At 45.1% G+C, this 18,381-nt stretch overlaps 1 protein-coding gene across 6 annotated transcripts in view; it reads left to right on the top strand.

Moving 5' to 3' along the window:
- Positions 1 to 17,918, top strand: part of tln2b (talin 2b) — a 123,986-nt gene extending 106,068 nt beyond the window's left edge. For 2 of the 6 annotated variants that reach the window (XM_031564474.2, XM_031564477.1), the window contains exons 51-61: positions 140 to 325; positions 3,249 to 3,356; positions 3,540 to 3,645; positions 4,423 to 4,428; positions 5,081 to 5,119; positions 5,275 to 5,399; positions 11,160 to 11,285; positions 11,782 to 11,844; positions 12,463 to 12,645; positions 13,124 to 13,249; positions 14,821 to 17,918. In XM_031564474.2, coding sequence (XP_031420334.1) covers positions 140 to 325; positions 3,249 to 3,356; positions 3,540 to 3,645; positions 4,423 to 4,428; positions 5,081 to 5,119; positions 5,275 to 5,399; positions 11,160 to 11,285; positions 11,782 to 11,844; positions 12,463 to 12,645; positions 13,124 to 13,249; positions 14,821 to 14,949 — 1,197 coding nt within the window. In that variant the 3' untranslated portion in view covers positions 14,950 to 17,918. The remainder of the gene's footprint in view (positions 1 to 139; positions 326 to 3,248; positions 3,357 to 3,539; positions 3,646 to 4,422; positions 4,429 to 5,080; positions 5,120 to 5,274; positions 5,400 to 11,159; positions 11,286 to 11,781; positions 11,845 to 12,462; positions 12,646 to 13,123; positions 13,250 to 14,820) is intronic. The other 4 variants (XM_031564480.1, XM_031564479.1, XM_031564476.2 and 1 more) reach the window with 3 other exon arrangements.
- The last annotated feature ends 463 nt before the right edge of the window (positions 17,919 to 18,381 follow it).

Genomic DNA, 18,381 nt, shown 5'->3' with positions numbered 1-18,381 from the left:
CCTGCTTCATTACCGCTCATCAACTCTTTGACAGCACGCGTGATGGGAGAGGAGAGGTGTGATGTCGACTAATGTGGAATTTATAAATATGTATGTGTAGTATTTGGCTGCGATCACATATGCGTGCCCCTGACTGCAGGTCTTCCAGTCCAAGGACGTTCCGGAGAAGTCCACCACCCCAGAAGAGTTCATCCGCATGACCAAGGGCATCACCACGGCGACAGCCAAGGCTGTTGCCGCGGGCAACTCTGCCCAGCAGGAGGATGTGATTGCCACTGCCAACCTGAGCCGTAAAGCCATCTCCGACATGCTCACCACCTGCAAGGTGTTTGTTTGTGTGTGTCTGTTGGATACAAAAACCCTGTGATGTTTTTACTTTGCCACAAGGAAGGTGTGTGTTTGTATGTGCAAAAATGAGCTGCCAGGATATCCTCAGCCTATCCCCAGCTGTGTGTGTGCGTTAGGGTGGCAGCCCTAAAGCTATCTGTGCCCTCACAGCCACCTGCAAGGCGTTAATCCATCATTTTCTGCCAGGCTACACACACACACACACACACACACACACACACACACACACACACACACACACACACATACACACACACACACACACACACCTCCCAGTGACTGACTTGGCTCACTGGGTATTCTGACTCACTCTACCTCTCAATGTCACGACCAGCAAAGTCACCAAGTTCCTCTTCACCAGCACAGCCACAAAATGATGCCATCTAGTGTCCATCCTGGGGCCACTGTGGCCATTATTTTCCCACAAGCTCTATTTTATGTCTCAACTCTCCACTGACATGCAATGTCATGCTTAATTGACATATGGGGCATCTGCTATGAGTGTGACGGTCGGTAACAAACCCAGCTGTCCAAATGATGGGCATCAGTGTGTACCATTGGAAGATAGATCAGGTACCCAGCATCAGGAAAGGTACAAGACCAGCACTTCTTTGAGCATAGAAACTATTTCAGCAGCTCTTGGTAATTAAGCCAATCCATATTCTGACCTCATAAAATGCAGTTAATGTGAGCATTACTTGTGGGTCCAAAAAGCAATACATTTTAAAAACGTTATACTCTCTTGCCCTAGTATTAAGAACGCTACAGCTAATTAGCTGTAATTGGTTTAAAGTGAATCAACAGAGAAGAAGTTGGTCCCATCGGTCAAAAACCTGTGCCTTCTCCTGTGCGTGGTTAAGCTGTAGTATTGTTGAATCACAATATCGTCATGTAATCCTGGTCTAAAGTATTAAACACGCAACTCAAATGGGCCACAGGTCGCGGTTTCAAATCTTCAATATGATGACCATTGAATGGCATTTTCATTGGTGTATTTGAGAAGCTGGCTGCTACCTTGCTTGGAGACCTCAGCTATTATCCTGAGAGTGTATGTGTGTGAATAATTGAATATTGGTTAATAAGTAAATGTATAGCATTCATTGTAAAGAACTGTGCGTCCTATGAGAACCTGCAAAGTGCTTCATCAAGTGCAACCCCATTCAACGCCACTGTTTGAGAACCAAAGTGTCTAAATGCCACCTCACGGCCCTTCAGCTCTGGGGCCTCGCCACAAGCTTGCTCTCCGGTCCAGCCTGGAAAGGTGGTGAATGGAGAGTGTCAGGTAGCCTGATGGTCACAATCTCTTCTGCCAGACAGAGGAGGCACTCAGGAAGACGGACACTGACACCCACAGCTCTGAACACCTCATTACAAAGACACTCAGAGGCAAGACGTCCATCTAGATGGAGATGTCGGTGCAGGCAGACCAAAAGGCAAACCGGCTTAACCAGTCGCTACAGACCGCTTCATGTATCATACAACAGTATACTCCGGTCAAGCTATTTATTGATTGATTGGGCGAGACGCATTCTGTGAGTGAAGATATCCCTTCCCAACCTCACTCGGACTTTTCACCACTGAAGATCATTCTGCGTAAATTCTATAAAGTCAGCATTCCATACAAGAAGCCTCTCTGACTAAACTTGGCTGCAGATTGACCGTATTCATTGCTTAGCAACACTCAACAGCGAACACTTCGGATGGAAGAATTCTTGGGGGGCAGAGAGTGTCTTCAAACTCCTATTAGTTGGCAGCATTACTATTGTATAAAAGCAATATGACATTCAGATCGGTCATATTGCTTATAATATTGCATATTGCTTAAATAATGACTTTAAAGTGCTCATCCCCATTATTCTTTGGGGCACCTAGACGTCTGTGTCATTATTCAAAAACTGCTGTGATGTGTTTAAAAAATCTCAGGGCATCAGTCTGTCATAATTGTGATGCTGTGGACTAATCTGGGAATGATTGGAGAGCTCCGGTCAGGTGGGGGTTTTTTTTAGGGAGGAGTGTCTGCAAGAATCTCGAGCAATCAGTCTGCCTGCCATCATCCTTGACCTTTTAAGGTTTGGGACCAACCCTTCTTTACTGCAGAGATGGCTTGGCTCATGGAGCTGAATAGGCCCAGGTTTTGATTTATTATTTATGTGGAGGAAGCTCAGTCCCATTACGTTTTATTAGTAGCAGTGTTCATTTTGTCACCTTTCTCCCAGGACTAAAACATGACACTGACAAGACGTACAGGAATCGTTGAAAAGGAAGATGTTAACTAAGTCTACTTCCTTTGTAATCAACAAGACGAGAACGAGACATCACTTCAAGTAGAGATGGAATGTAGACTTCAAGATTACATTTATCAACAAGGCTAAACTTTAAATAAATTAGCCTGCATTTTCTTCTAAATTCTGCTTGCCTGTGTGCACATGACATGAGGGCCTTTGTGCTATTGGTTCCCTGTTCATACCTTCCTTCCCTCTGGTGAAATAGGATGAGTGTAGGCAGTCAGCGGCTGCTGGTCTTCTGGCGTTCTTCCTAGCTAGTGCCCACATGGCTTTTATCCCATGATCCCAATGCATTCTGTTTGTCATTAGTTTGCTCTGTGAAAAGAGTAAATACAGTGATCCAACGTTTGCATAAAGGCACCTTTTTGTTTTATTCATAAAGACACCTTTTATTTACTTGATCGATAATATGTTTTGGTTTCAGAAAATAAACAAGGTATTTTGCCTAAATAGGCCTATGACTTCATCGACTAAGACTAGACTAAAGTATTTAGAAGGTTTGTTGAAAATAATCTGGTTAATTAAGAGTCTTTTAAGTGACTAAAATGTGTGTGTGTGTGTGTGTGTGTGTGTGTGTGTGTGTGTGTGTGTGTGTGTGTGACCTCTGCCCTATAGCAAGCTGCATATCACCCAGAGGTGAGTGAGGATGTGAGGAGCAAGGCCCTGCTCTACGGCATTGAGTGCACCACCGGATACGCTGACCTGCTGGAGCATGTCCTCCAGGTGGGTACAAGAGTGTGGGATTTGTGTGTTACTGCATGTATTTGTGTGTGTGTGTGTGAGAAAGGAGAGAGTTATGCATCTTTGCATGTTTGTACACAGAATAATTGTTTTCTGTTCATCTGAATTTCTCTTCTGTATACGGTATATCTTTTTATATTTGCGCGTGTGTGTGTGTGTTTGCAGGTCTTAATGAAGCCCACGGCTGAGCAGAAGCAGCAGCTGACTGTGTTCTCCAAGCGAGTGGCCAGCTCTGTCACTGAACTCATCCAGACCGCAGAAGCCATGAAGGGTGAGGCCACTGACAGCATACACACATCATCCAAAGGAAACACACACACACACACACACCACATCCACATTTCATAGGAGACACCCACAAGAATACATCCTCACACTCATCATCAGACTACTCCACCCAACAGGCTCTCAGCCAGTGTGCATATCGATGCGCACACACACACCCTCATACACATACTCAAATGCTCAGCCTTGGTCAGACATCAAAACACAAACACACACACACACACACACAAATAAATATCACAGGCACACATTCTGCTGCCCTGCTGCATTTTATAAGCACTCAGCCTGACTACTTTAGTCTCCTCCAGCGGATAGTGGCGTTTACCCTCCCAGTAAAACATGACCTGTGAAAGCCCTCTCAGCCATGATAAGGAACACAGTGGAGGGAGCTACCATCTCTCAGGGGCTCGTGCTGGGGTGTGGGTGGACTGAGAATGTTTGAATGAAATATTAGGTGTTCACCCAAAGCCACCACTGAGGTCACACAGCAACAACTGTGTTTGCTCAGTTGCCATATCTCTATGAGCCTCAATTTAGTGTGTGTGTGTGTGTGTGTGTGTGTGTGTGTGGGCAGTATGTAAGAGTGTGAACCTCATTTTAGGTTTATGACTGTGTGGATGTGAGGGAGAGAAAGGGTAGTGTGTGTGTGTGTGTGTGTGTGTCTAAGAGGGATCTCAGTGTAGTAATAGGCCCGTCGGCCCTGCGGGGCTCTCCAGTTCTCCTCTCTAATGCTCCATGTTTTCTCTCCCTCTCGCTGCCGCAGACGGGGGTAAGTAAGGGCTGGGCCTTGTTGTTCATCAAGATCACCTTTCTTCTCAAGAGGGGGCCGCTAACTTTGGGAGGGGGTATGGAGTGGGGGGTATGAGGGAGTGTGCGGAGCAGAATTCCCCCCAGGGTCTAATATAATCTGCCAAAACAAAGTTCCATCTGTTTCTCCAAGCTGTTCGAAGTGGCCATGTTTTTATGGACTTTTACGTTAGTCCTTAAAAATCCAAGACGATCCATCATGTAAAAAAAAGGGTAAAGGATTCATTACAATTTTGGGAATCTGTCATTAAGCCTAACAACACACAGTCCAGAATGAGGGCTTGAAGATTGTGAATCCGATAGTGGTTCTGAGCCTGTGACTCTGGTCCACATCTGTTCCTGGTCAGGACCTCACCTTGGGTGGGTTTAGACCAGGCTGTGTCAGGTCTAGTCTGGTGCAGTGTGTGATGGACTGCGACGGCTAATTCAGCGATCTCTTTGAAGTGTGCTCTGAATGTAGCCCTCTGTGAATTCACTGGCAGATGGCACTTGTCTGGGGGTCTGGCGTGTCATTTATACTGCTCCTCCTGCTTCTCTCTCTGTGTGTGTGTATGTATGTGTGTGTGTGTGTGTGTGTGTGTGTGTGTTAACTGTCTGGTCTCCCATATTTGCAGCCCCGACCTGTAAGATTACATGGAGGTGGAGTATGCAAGGTGATGTGCTAGGCTCAGAATACAAGTGTATTCCATGTGTTTGTGTGTGTGTGTTTGTGTTTGTGTTGCATGTGTACATGTTTGTGCCAAGTGTAGCGCTTCTGCTGCTGACCCTCTTTGGGGAACCCTCCCTCCCTCCCTCCCTCCCTCCCCAGGAACAGAGTGGGTGGACCCTGAAGATCCCACTGTCATCGCCGAGACCGAATTGCTAGGCGCAGCGGCATCCATTGAAGCTGCGGCCAAGAAGCTGGAGCAGCTGAAGCCGAGAGCCAAACCTAAGGTACACACACACACACACACAGCTACCTCCAAGAGAGAGCAGCTAAGGATATCTGAATTCTCTGTTCCATTGCTTTCAAATAGATATTTTTTCATGTAAAGTGATTTGAGGTGAAGATTGAGGTGAGGACACATTTCTTTTGTGTCCTGCTCGACCATTTGAAGAATGATTGTTCTATATTCTAGCAGTACTCCCGTAACGGAACACATCACTGGGGAATATCTTTCAGGGCTCTTAGGTCACGCAGAAACACACACACACACATACATACTCATACCCACAAACACACTCTCACACACACACAGGCCAACATCACCTCCAGCATGTCTCTGTCACACCAGATTGGTTTTACTGGAGGCAGGTCTGGAGAAGGGTGGAGGTGAAACTGTGTCTATAGGAGTGTGTGATAGTCAGTGGCATTTAAAGGTAACACACATCACCAATACGATAACTGTATTAATGCCTCCTTAGAATATAGAAGTAAACCACGATCTCATCTGGTTTGGTGCTATGGCATTCTTTACCTTGTTTCAGTTTTTATATATCCGACATTTTATAATTTTTTTGACAGTCCTCTAGACAAGCAACAAGCTACCAAGTTTGCTATGGACGCAGAGAATATTCTAAGCTACTTCAAGATTCTTTGTCATGTTATTGTATTGATATTTTATTACACCGCTAATAGGTTATGAAATGTCCCTTGACGTGACTGATCTGTCATTACTCCAGTGCTGTGAGCATGGCAGTGATGAGACACGCACAGTGTGATTGGGTGGCCAGACAGAGAGGAGAGGGTGGACTACAGGCACTGAGTGTTTTCAAATCTGCCCCACATTAGTTCTGCTACTGGTTGGCTTTGTATGTTTGTCTGGCTTATGGGTTGTTTTGCCGTTTGTTGTGGGTGTGTGGGTGGGTGGGTGGGTGGGTGGGTGGGTGGGGGAGACGGTTGGTTCTGTCCGTGTGTTTGTGTTACTTAGAGATCTTGCTCCTTCGGGTGATGCTAAAGTTTATGTTGGGTCTGGTCCAGAGTTATTTTTTTTGGGTGGGGGGGGTGTCTCTCAAGCTCCGGCTGAATGTACTCGAGGCTCCTGCCCTTGGGAGAGACCTGGCCCAGCCCTGGCCCTGATGTGGCGTGGCTCCAGAGCCCCTCCAGAAGCGTGGCTACATCCACACCCAGGTCTCCTGCTCCCCGGTTCCACTCAGCTCTTGTCCAGAACTGTCCCATCTGTTTTACAGCCATTAATGGCAGTGAACCTCACGCACATTTCCATTAGCTATGCACAGCCTTTGGGACTCCGTGTCGTGCTAGCTGTTTTTGTTTACCATTAGCAGTGTTCCTGTTGGCACCCGCTTGCCAGAGTTGATGACCAGTGCAGCCTGATGGCCTTTTAGCTCAGCTTTCAGTGTGCAGTGTGCTCCAAGGCCCCTCTCCACACAGCTTTTAGAGCCGGGGCAGTCACGTTTATTTGTATAGCACATTTTCATGCACAAGGCAACTGAAAAGTGCTTTACGTAAGACATTGAAAGACATTATAGAAACAGTCTTAAAAAAGTTACGTTAAAGCAGCTAAAACTGCTTAATCTTAATAAAAAGGATAAAACAGTTCAACTAACAACCAAAATAAAAACAATTAAGACAATCTGCAAAGATTTAAGTGTATGCAGCACAGAACATCAGTGTTTTCAGCCTGGTTTTAAAAGTGGTTAAGAGTTTGCCATTTCTAATATATTTTAGGAGTTTGCTTCAGCTGTGAGTAGCATAGTAACAGAAAGCAGCCTCTCCATGTTTTGTTTTAATTCTTGGAATGGTTAATAAGCCAGCATCAGATGACCTTAGTGCTCTGGGGGTTTTGTATGGCAAGAGCAAATTGGAGACATATGAAGGCCCTAGCCAATTTATTGACTTGTATGCAAGTAATGATGCTTTGAAATTAATTACCTGCTTGATTGGGAGCCAGTGCAAGGACCTGAATTGGAGTGAATGTGATCAAATTTCCTTGTTTTTGCACTTCAGCAATGGCACTTTAGTTGCAGTTTGACGAATTGCTTTTTTGATAGGCCTGTAAATAAGCCATTAAAGTAATCCAATTTGCTGGAGATAACAGCATGAATAAGCTTTTCTAGGTTCTGTTTAGGCATGAAGTATCTGATTGTTGCTATGTTTGTAAGTGATGGTAAGCTGATTTTGTTATTGAATTGGAAAGGGGATTGACATTGAGTCCAAGATTACACCAAGGTTTCTAACCTGTGTTTTAGTCTGAAAGGACAGGGAATCAAGGTGAGCATTGACTAAGTTCTTTTTCGTGAGGACCAAAAACATTTATCTCAGTTTATGGTCCAAATGACTCGCTCTGTCATTGCATAAAATATAGTATTAACACCTAGATGTGCCAGAATTTTCTGCAATTAAACAAATAATAATCATTTGGTGACACATTTGGTTTGTGTAGCTGTGGTAAGCAATATAATTTTTTTGTAAGATCTGACCTAACAGGAGTGTATATAGATTGAATAAAAGGGGCCCAGGGATTGATCCTTGGGGGACACCACAAGTCATTGTAATCCGCTCAGAAATAAGATTTCCAGCGGAGACAAAAAAAAACCTTCCCTCCACTAGAGGTCTTGAACCAATGTAAGTACCTGATACCTGATGGGTACTGGTAAGGTACTTGATAGTCCAACCCAATTCAGTTGGGTCCAAGTCTTGATAAGGGCAGTCTTGTACTGTGGTGGGTGCCAAATCCAGATTGAATCAAGGCAGCCATTAGAAATAAAAAGTTGCTGATGAATGACTTTATCAATAACTTTGCCTATACAAGGTAAGTTATGTATAGGTTTGTAATTACATGGAACAAAGGCTGCTCCAGGCTACTCATTTGATGCCCGATTGGAGAGAGTTGTTGACTATTTGAAGTTACTCAATCACCAGGGAGTTCAAAAAAAAAAAGGTTTGTGGGTAGAATATCAAGACAACAGGAAGGTTTTTGATTTAATACAGTTTCCTCAAGAGTTACAATCAATGAATCAATGGCTTGTCTAATGCCTTGAATTGTATCCTTAAAAGAGGTTTGTCAGCCTGTTGACAGTACCAATAAGAATGCGCGCGTTGTTGAAAGGATTTTCTGGAATTTCTTATTTCAAAATTGAAGTGTCTATAGACAGTACAGTGTGTATATATATATATATATAATCATGGTGAATTTGAAGGCTTCACCATCTGTGCTCTCCCTTTCGACACTCACTCTTCCAGGTTGTACAGATGTAGCATTGCTCCCAGGAGCTTTAGGCTGACCAGAAATGTATTTAGCTTTAGTTTAGATGCAATATAATCAATAATTTCACAAATTTTTCAATTAAAATGATTCAGAAGATCATTTACAGCAGCTGTAGAGGGGTTGAGACTCAGAGAAAAAGGCCTCCCATAAATAATGCAATAGTATTTTCCTTGATACACCGTTTTGAACAGCTTCAGATCTAATATGAATATCAGCAGAAGCAGCAGATGCCAGCGCTGATGAGACCTGCCGAAACACTCTCTCCCGTGTGTTAATCTCCTCCCGCATGGCTCATGTTGCCTGACTCGGGGAAAATAAGGAGGCTAAAAGGCTTAAAGTCAGAGCAGGATTTTTCTGTCTCACTCACACTCTCTCTCACACACACACCAACTATCTCTGTTCTCTGGCAGAAAATGTCATTTGGAAGCATGGAACCAAGGCAGAGAGCTGCATAAACCCTCCAGACGGACAGTCACACAAGGGAATTTCACGATGAGCCGCAAATCATGTTGATAGAACTGGAGATAGCATTCAAAGTGGTGATGGGTAGTACAGTACATATTTGGTACAACAATGTTGTTATACAACACTTATCTTATATTTACAGATCAACAGTCATTATGCAGCCAGAGAGGAAGCTGCTTCACACATGCACACTCACTCACACTCAAACACACACTCCTGTTTGTGTCCTCACATATCTGTGTGTGTGTGTGTGTGTGTGTGTGTGTGTGTGTGTGTGTGTGTGTGTGTGTGTGTGTGTGTGTGTGTGTGTGTGTGTGTGTGTGTGTGTGTGTGTGTGTGTGTGTGTGTGTGTGTGTGTGTGTGTGTGTGTGTGTGTGTGTTGCAGTGGTTTGTGTCTTGGCACCACTGATCCTTACCTGATCCTGGAAATATGTCAGCATGACTGATTTCTGATATTCACCCCTTCCCACATCCCACACCCCAACCCCCCCCCACTTGAGTCAGCTATTGTGTTCCTGCCAATGGGGTCATCTGGCTGTCATACCAGCACTCAGTGTTCAGTGCTGTAGCATTAGCAGTAGCTTTGGCTTTTGCTGTAGCGCCAGCCTGCCGCATCCCTGCTGGGCCATGGTGTAGTAAGAGGGCAGGGGATTCGTGCTCAAGGCTGAGTTACTCTGTCTTTAAAAATGCTGTGAAGATGATGATGATGATGATGAGGGCCGATCGGACTGCAGGAGGGGATGTAGAAAGAGCTGGTGTGGTGTTGTGTGTTTTACATCCCCCCCAGCCCCCCACTGTATCCCTGACATACTGAACCCTCCCTCCGTTAATGAGAAGGATTGTCTGCCATCTAAGCCGTCTCAATCTGTGACTCCATGTTAGTGTGAATGGGCAGCCATGGGACTCCTGCCTCTCTCCCCTCCTCTACATGCTGGGCTCTCCTTCATATTTATCCTGTGGACTCAGTCCCTCTCTCTTCACCTCCTCCCTCCCTCTCTTACTCTCTCCTCCTCCTCTCCCTCTCTTACTCTCTCCTCCCTCTCTCTCTCTCTTGCTCTCTCTTCAGCCACCTGTAGCTGGGCCTCACCTGCTCATGCATGTCTGGCAAACCGCCCCCACTTCACCCTAGATCTCCACCCCCTACCCCCCACCCACCTCCCATTCTCTTGAGACGAGGTAGATCCGGAAGCCTTCCCAGCAGGGCTCTGTCTGATATGTTTGATATATTAGGTTGTTATTCAGTCCAACTATATATCAAACATATTCCTACAGTGTCCCGCCCTGTCTCCAGAAGACACTTGCTCTTTTGATATGTGTGTGTTTGTGTGTGTTTGTTTATGTTTTTTTGTGTGTGTGTGTGTGTGTGTGTGTGTGTGTGTGTGTGTGTGTGTGTGTGTGTGTGTGTGTGTGTGTGTGTGTGTGTGTGTGTGTGTGTGTGTGTGTGTGTGTGTTCAGTCTTGGCATGCTCTCTGACATGTGGAAGTCTGGTGCAGCAGAGCACACCACAAAGCATTTTTCTTCCCTTTGGTGTGTGTGTGTGTCCGCCAAGGTTTTTTTTTTTTTTTTTGAAAGATCTTTTAACAGCACACCTGCGGATTTGGAGGTGTTGTTGAGGGATGTATGGTGAGGGGAACTTGTCAACGGCCATCAGGAGTGGCTCCGCAATTATCCATATGGGAGGCAGGGGGCTGTAATTGCATTTGCACACCACAAGGTGTCACACTAAAAGTGTTCATTCCATTGACTGTAGAGATGAGTTCATTCTGTGTGTTGATCTTGGTTTGTGATGATAGAAGATTGTTGATCCATACTCAACACAGACTAATTCCAGGTTCAATATTTGTGAAACTTGATCAGACATCTGCTTTTAGGCCACTGTGTTTCATATTCTACAAATCTGCTCTCTATAAAATGGCTCTGCAGTTTGACAGACAAATTGATACATCTTGTAATCATGCAATGTTGCCTGTTGTAATATTGATTTTTGTAAAAGCTTTCATGACCTTGTTCCATGTTTCAGCAAGCAGATGAGTCTCTGGATTTCGAGGAGCAGATCTTGGAGGCGGCCAAATCCATTGCTGCGGCAACAAGCGCCCTGGTGAAATCCGCCTCTGCTGCTCAGAGGGAGCTAGTGGCACAGGGCAAGGTGAGTACAAGATGACATCACATGGTGTTGTTGTCTTTGTTGCACTCTTGTCATACTCTACCCTAATGATATCTTTCAGTATCCAAACATCTCTCACTGTCTTCCAGTCTATCCTTGATATTGTCTGTCTGTTTATTGTTTTACTTTGCTTGTCTCTCTTTTCTCTCCCTCTATCCCCCATTTCTCTCTATCCCTCTCAGAGGTTTAAATTAGCTTTATTAGCGTGACTGTTTAGCTTGTGTTTCAAAAGCTAGTATTTAAAACAGTATGATAAACACTGAATGTAACATAACAGAAACACGTAACAGTAACAAAGATAATGAGAATAGGAAAATGTACAGTAATGTCTCGCTCTCTCTCTCTCTCCGCCTCTCTTTCTCACTCTCTCTCTCTCTCTCTCTCTCTCTCTCTCTCTCTCTCTCTCTCTCTCTCTCTCCGCCTCTCTTTCTCACTCTCTCCCATAAAAAGTATGTAACCCATCTCCTCCCTGCCTCAGGTGGGCTCCATCCCTGGCAATGCTGTAGATGATGGCCAGTGGTCCCAGGGCCTCATATCCGCCGTGAGTAGCACTTCATGTTTCCCATTACCTGTCCTATACACATGTGACTTAGAGGAAAAAAATGGATTCAGGTTTTCTTAAAGATTCTCTGGATTTATCTTAAGGGAGCTGTTTTAAAATTCCTCAGTACACCTTTCTGCTTTTAAACAGCCTTTGTGGTACCCTTATGAGTGTTCCTTGGCTGTAGATTGAAAATGGGTTTTTGGAAGTGAAAATCCTTGGTCAATGCATTTAGAAGAACAGTTTTTGTCAACAGAAGGTTCTTTACTGACAAATGGAGAACGTTTAGAATTTAATTAAACCTGTGAGGAGCCCGCATTCTCTTACTGGCTTCGAATGTGCCCAGTCTGACCAGCTGAGGTGTTCCCATCAGCCTCTTCTCTTGAGGGTCAAGGCTGCTTCAGCCTCTTCCTGATGTGTTTATTTACTTAACCTCATACAACACTGATGGATGGGTAGGACCCACTCCTGTAAATATCCAGGGAAAAACTAAACCTCACTGGCTATTTTGGGGGCACTGTTACCATGTTATAGTGCATCCATCAGAGTACTCCTTTAAATATTTGGATTGAACTGAAATGTGAATGTCCTATCTTGACCTGCTTATGTCCCACTTAGGCCCGTATGGTTGCCGCGGCCACCAGTAACCTTTGCGAAGCGGCTAACGCGTCGGTGCAGGGCCATGCCAGCGAGGAGAAGCTCATCTCCTCGGCCAAGCAGGTGGCCGCTTCCACCGCCCAGCTACTCGTAGCCTGCAAGGTCAAAGCTGATCAGGATTCCGAGGCCATGAGGAGGCTACAGGTACACACACACACACACACACACACAAACACTCAGCTCCACAGATGCTGCGTTATCTTTTTTTTGATGAACTCCGAATTGTCTCCCCATTGATGTCTCTATGCTATGAATCTCCCTCCTGTTTGTTGTGTTGTGTATTTCCCTCTGCTTTTCCCTGTCAGTCGGCATCCTCCTCTATTTCTCCCCTTTGCCCCACCTCTCCTATTTCTCATCTCCTATTTCATTTCCTTCAATTTTACCTTTTCCATCTCTGTCTCTGAATGTCTCACACAGAACACATATTTCCCTTCCCCTCTTAGACAATATGACTGCACTGAGGAAGTAGGTGTTTCTGTGCTCTTTCTTTCTTTCTTTCTCTCTCTCTCTCACACACACACACTCTTTTCTCTCTCTCACCTCCCTCTCCCCGTTAGACAGCTTGACTAAGTACAGCTGAAGTATGTTGCTCTCTGAGGTATTCCTTTTCTGTCTCCCTCAGGCTGCTGGGAATGCGGTGAAGCGGGCATCTGACAACCTGGTGAAAGCGGCTCAGAAGGCTGCCTTCGACAAACCCGACGACAACAGCGTGGTGGTCAAGACCAAATTCGTGGGTGGCATAGCCCAGGTGATCTTTTAATCCATGTAACCTGCATGGCTGGAGTTGGATGCTCAGAGTTTCTCTCTCTGTCTTTGAACCTCTTAATGCTATTAGTCTATTTTTCAGTCATTAACCATTACCATATGGTCACATAGTACCTCACCATTCCCGTCGCTTCATTCAGTGAGATGGATAGAGACTCAAATGTCCCCATAGTGTTGCTTTTTGAAGAGTGTGTGTGTGTGTGTATCGGCGACTCAAGTTATAAAACTTCTGGACCAGAGATCTCCAACCCTGGTTTGAGGTGTGGCAATGTGGGTTTAGGAAACGCCCGCTTCAAAGTAAACAGTCCAGCCGCTGGCCGTGCTTGAAAGCGCGCTTGGCTCAGTAGCCCTGGGTACCTTGCGGCAGATTTCTCTGCATCTCTTTAGTTTGCTTCTCAGATGCTCCCCCAGTCCTCGCAGGGCCAGAGGAGGACCCGTCCTCTGCGTTTCATCCAGAGCCAGAGGAAGAGTAATTGAAGAGTGCCTGCCTGCCTGATGCTTTTTAAAGCCCATGGCGTTCTCAGCCACAATGTTTGGCATTTGCCTGGAGAGGGCTGATTGATCTAAAGTTCTGTGTGTGTGTCTGTGTGGGAGTAGATGTTTGTCAGGCTCCACATGTGGTTTGAGTGAGGATGTGTGAAAGTGTAAGTGTGTGTGTGTGTGTGTGTGTGTGTGTGTGGTTACATGTGTGTGCATGTTTGTGTTTGTGAGCACTCGTGTGTGTGTGTGTGTGTGTGTGGTTACATGTGTGTGCATGTTTGTGTTTGTGAGCACTCGTGTGTGTGTGTGTGTGTGTGTGTGTGTGTATGAGCATGTGTGTGTGTTTAGGTCTCCCAGCAAGCAAAAGGCATTTCTCACTCCGCTGGTACCTCTCAAGTATTCCCCGCCCTCTAATCCACCACTGTCATCTTCCAAATCCACCCAAAGCTCCGGCTCCCTCGGGGCAGCGGCTAGATGCGTTCTGCAGACTCACATTTCAAAAATTCCCCCTTCTTTTATGACTCTACAGTTATGTTAATTATAGGTCATGCAGATCCCATAATACACCCTGGAACTCATTCTGATGCTGCCTGCTCTGAGCCTCGCAAGAGCGTCTTTTAGTTTTACGACTATGCAGTGTCACGATCACGGGAGGGATGCAGCCTCATAGCTCTGTCAGCAACCCCCTTGTCTAATGATTTACAGAAGCCAGGTTTGCTTCTGCTCCCTTGTCCTGTTGCCTCTATTTGAGCTAGCGCGAGTAGCATATTTTCTGAATAGATCTATACATGGTAGGTATGTTCAGGGTTTTTTTTTAATCAAGGGGGATGGTAGAGTATACATATTACCAGCAACTTGTTTGGGGAGAATTGGTGTGCAAGGGAGGCAGCTGAGACCATGAAGAACTCTATAAGACTCAAGGAGTTCAACTGATCCTGCAGATGTTCTTAAGGGGATGGTGCTTCTTTGATTAATATTGATATTGCCAAATTGTTTGTTAGATGTAGTTCTCTAACACACACACTCACTCTCTCTTTCTCTCTCCCTCCCTCCCTCTCTCTCTCTCTCGTCCAGATCATTGCGGCGCAGGAGGAGATGCTGCGTAAGGAGCGGGAGCTAGAGGAGGCGCGGAAGAAGCTGGCCCAGATCCGTCAGCAGCAGTACAAGTTCCTGCCCAGCGAGCTGCGCGAGGACGAGAGCTGAGCCAATCAGAAGGGTTCTTAATGTAATCATCAGCCTCTGATTGGCCAATCCATTTGCTGAAAGAGGGGGGGGGGGGGGGGGTGGCTGGCTGTCACCGATTGGTTGGCTAGCTGCTTGCTCCTTTTTTGCAGAGGGCGGAGCTTATGACTGTTGTTGGTTTCTTCTCTCAAAGAAGGGGTGGGGCTACTACCTATGACTAGTTTCTTGTCAAGCTGTGGGGAGGGGCTAATCTGTGATTGAGGGTGGGGTTTGAAGCAAGCTAGCCTGATCTCTCTAGCGAACTTGCCGGAAGCCATGATAAGTGGCTGTGTGCTTGTGTAAGTGTATGCGTGTGAGGGTGTATGGGTGTTTGTCATGTAAGTGTGTGTCCGTTACGTGTGCCTGAGTAAGTAAGAGTCTTTCAGTGAAAACAGAAGCAAGGACCATCTGAATCTAGGTATATACAGAACAAGGCCTAAGAAATCATACCGTGCAGGCTTCACTTGACGTCTATTGATCGTCATGATTTAAAAAATGTAAAGGCCTCGTATTTTATAAGCATACACTTACGCAATAAATGCTATAATGTATCCTTGTGTTTTATGATACAACATTAATGGTCAGAGTAAAACCCTGTGGATGAAGTGAGTTTTTGTCTTGTGTGAGCCACTGCAATAGGATGTCTTACTTACGTACTGGCTTAAACCACTAATATATTACCATAGGAATGCCACGCAAAAGTTCTCTCAGAACATTCCCCCTTGTTTACAGTGCATGGTTTCAGCGCTCTCTCCAAGGCTTCCTCACTGGCTTAGCAAGCAGCTTTGAGACTACACATATCATTATGGCTAAAAACCCAATCTTAAGACTGCTTGCAAAGCTTTGTTTGCCATTGGCCATTACGTCATAGGATGTCCACCATCTTGTTTTACTATAAAGAGGGGAAGTCGCCTCTGACTTACATTTTTTTTTTAGGTTCTGTGCAGCAAAACCATAGGGGTCAGTTAGCTTCAGAGCAGCAGCAGACAGAATGAATAGCATACTCCCTTATATATACAGTATCAGATCTGCAGGGTTGTCTCCTGAACTGAGGAGTATTTCTGCAAGTCTCCGAGCAGGCCTTTTCCTCTGGACCCGTCCGCACATGGTTCGGCTCTTTAAACAGCAGTGAGGTGTGCAAAAGGAGTGGGTCTAATCTTCAGCTCGAAGTCTGAGCTGGCAGGCCCATATTCATCCTGTCTTCCTTTCCTGCCTCCTACACACACACACACATACACACATACACACACACACACACACACACACACACACACACAGCGGTGCACACATTCATGCGTCACGTAGCTCCACATAAGAACATAAATCGTCACACTGCACTACTGCGGTAGTCTGTATAAGGGGCCCCGTGTTTACATTCCCAGTGCTGTTTGTTCTCTCCCAACCTCTGTTTTAATTCTGCTCTCACTGACAGTAACCAGATGCAGGTCAGGAACTTCAGCCCCAATGAGTAAAATGTCTTCATCTACACACACGCACGTCTGCCTGCCCGTGCACGTCACACTCACACACACCCATCTAGTTTAATTTATAAGGATCTCTTTGGAGCCACTCTTCAGGGTCATAGTACACAACACAAAGGTCCCCTATTATTCAGAGTCAGACAAAGCCAACCATGTGCTGTTAAAGAGACTCATTCTGTGGATCCACTTGATTGCTCTTTTAAGAAGACAAAACGTAGCATCTCCCCATATCAAGGACTCCTCCTTACGATTGTACCTGCATGGCATTTAGGAAACTAAATCGTGAGACAAAAAGCATTTGTAGCTCTTTAGCGTGCGTTAATCCAGATGACTGAGGACTCTGGAGCGTTATTGGCAGATCCGCGCCAGACGTGGGCCAAAATCGCCCCAGAATCGCCGGCTGTTATCTGGGAGGATGTGTAGTTAATTGGCTGCATTGTGAGCAGCTGGTGATGCGCCCCGTGTCTATAACCACTTATCGCCCTCCTGCTGTCTCTGCTCCACATCCTCAAGGAGCCCGTGTAGGAACCTCACTTTCTTTCTTTATGTTCGCCTTTTGTTCTCGACAAAAGTCAAGAGTATTCCTCACACACACACAAATCTCCACACGGACACAACGTACACACACACAAACACAATTTCTCCCTCAGAATCTGGACTGCCTCGTCTAATAGTGCCTTATTCTGTCTGTCTGGTGATAAGAACACAGCTGATCTGGTACTGACCTGATAATGGCAAACTGGACCCAGTCTGGTCACTGTTATACTCCTGGGTTCTGCGCCAACTTGCCTCTTTCGGCTTTCATCGTTGTCTGCCCCTGTCGAGTCGTTTCGGGCCTCGTCAGCCGTGTGTTGAAACTATGTGGCCTGATGCAGAGCTGTGGCAGTCTCCCTGACTGTCTGTCGTCACTGAAAGACATGCTGTCGTGTTAAAAAAAAAAAGTAATAAGATTCTATCAAGTACATATACTAATATGATCAATAATAAGGATTCATAAGTAAGTACTGTGCATTCCATGAGCATGTACCATGATGCTTTTGAAGTCCTGACGCCAATCTTCTACCTTCTTTTTTTTTGGAGTTCATGTAGCGGTGTCACAGCTGTCTCTCGCAAAAAAAGCGAGATTATAATAACTCCCATTCTTCTGATGTCTGTTGTGGGTAAACCACTACTAATGAAGTTTTTTTTTTGTTGTTGTTTTCTATTTGAAACAATAAATGTAATGAAGATATTGAAACATGTGGTGACAAATGTGGTGTGTCTTACCGGAGCAGAAAAAAAAAAAAAAAAAACTAGCGCCTTCATTTCAATAGAGTTTAGGGCTTTCTTAACCCACTGAGATAGTGACAATGATGACATTATGAACATGAAAAATGATGCTGTATGTATAATATTTATCTGGTCACAAAAGTATTTTTTGTATTCCCTGGAAAAAAAAATAAAACAAAAAAGAATTTCAAAGAATGGAAATTTTGTGTATGTGCTTTTCTCTTCTTTTTAAACTCAATTCAGTAGTCGTTGTTACCAACATATTAAGCATTGCATTGTTCATAGCTGCAGAGAATACTTAAAAAGCAGCAGATGTAAGCATGAAACAAACTAGAACATTGCTCCATAGGGCCTTAGTGGTGCTACTAGGAATCTTTCAATTCTTCAGATGCGGAGACAATTTTTTTTATTTTGTCCCAAAAGTAGAATCATGAATGATACTACTCCAAGTAGTCCTCTGGTAAAAGGGTTATTTCCCTATTCACTTTCTACCAGTTCTGAAGTGTTAAAAAAGCCATTTCTATCCCTAAGCAACCCATTTGCTAGACTTCTATGATAAAAGGTTCCATGTGCCCATGAAGCACCAGTACATTTCCCTGCTTCTCCATCTGGGGCTGTTTTGGGGCCTGTTGGGAAGGGAATGACATTTAGTTGGAAGGCCCAG

This window comes from Clupea harengus, chromosome 3, assembly GCF_900700415.2.
Source record: "Clupea harengus chromosome 3, Ch_v2.0.2, whole genome shotgun sequence".
Taxonomy (NCBI): Eukaryota; Metazoa; Chordata; class Actinopteri; order Clupeiformes; family Clupeidae; genus Clupea; species Clupea harengus.
The sequence above is the reverse complement of the archived record's forward strand: the minus strand, read 5'-3'. Positions and strand labels throughout refer to the sequence as shown.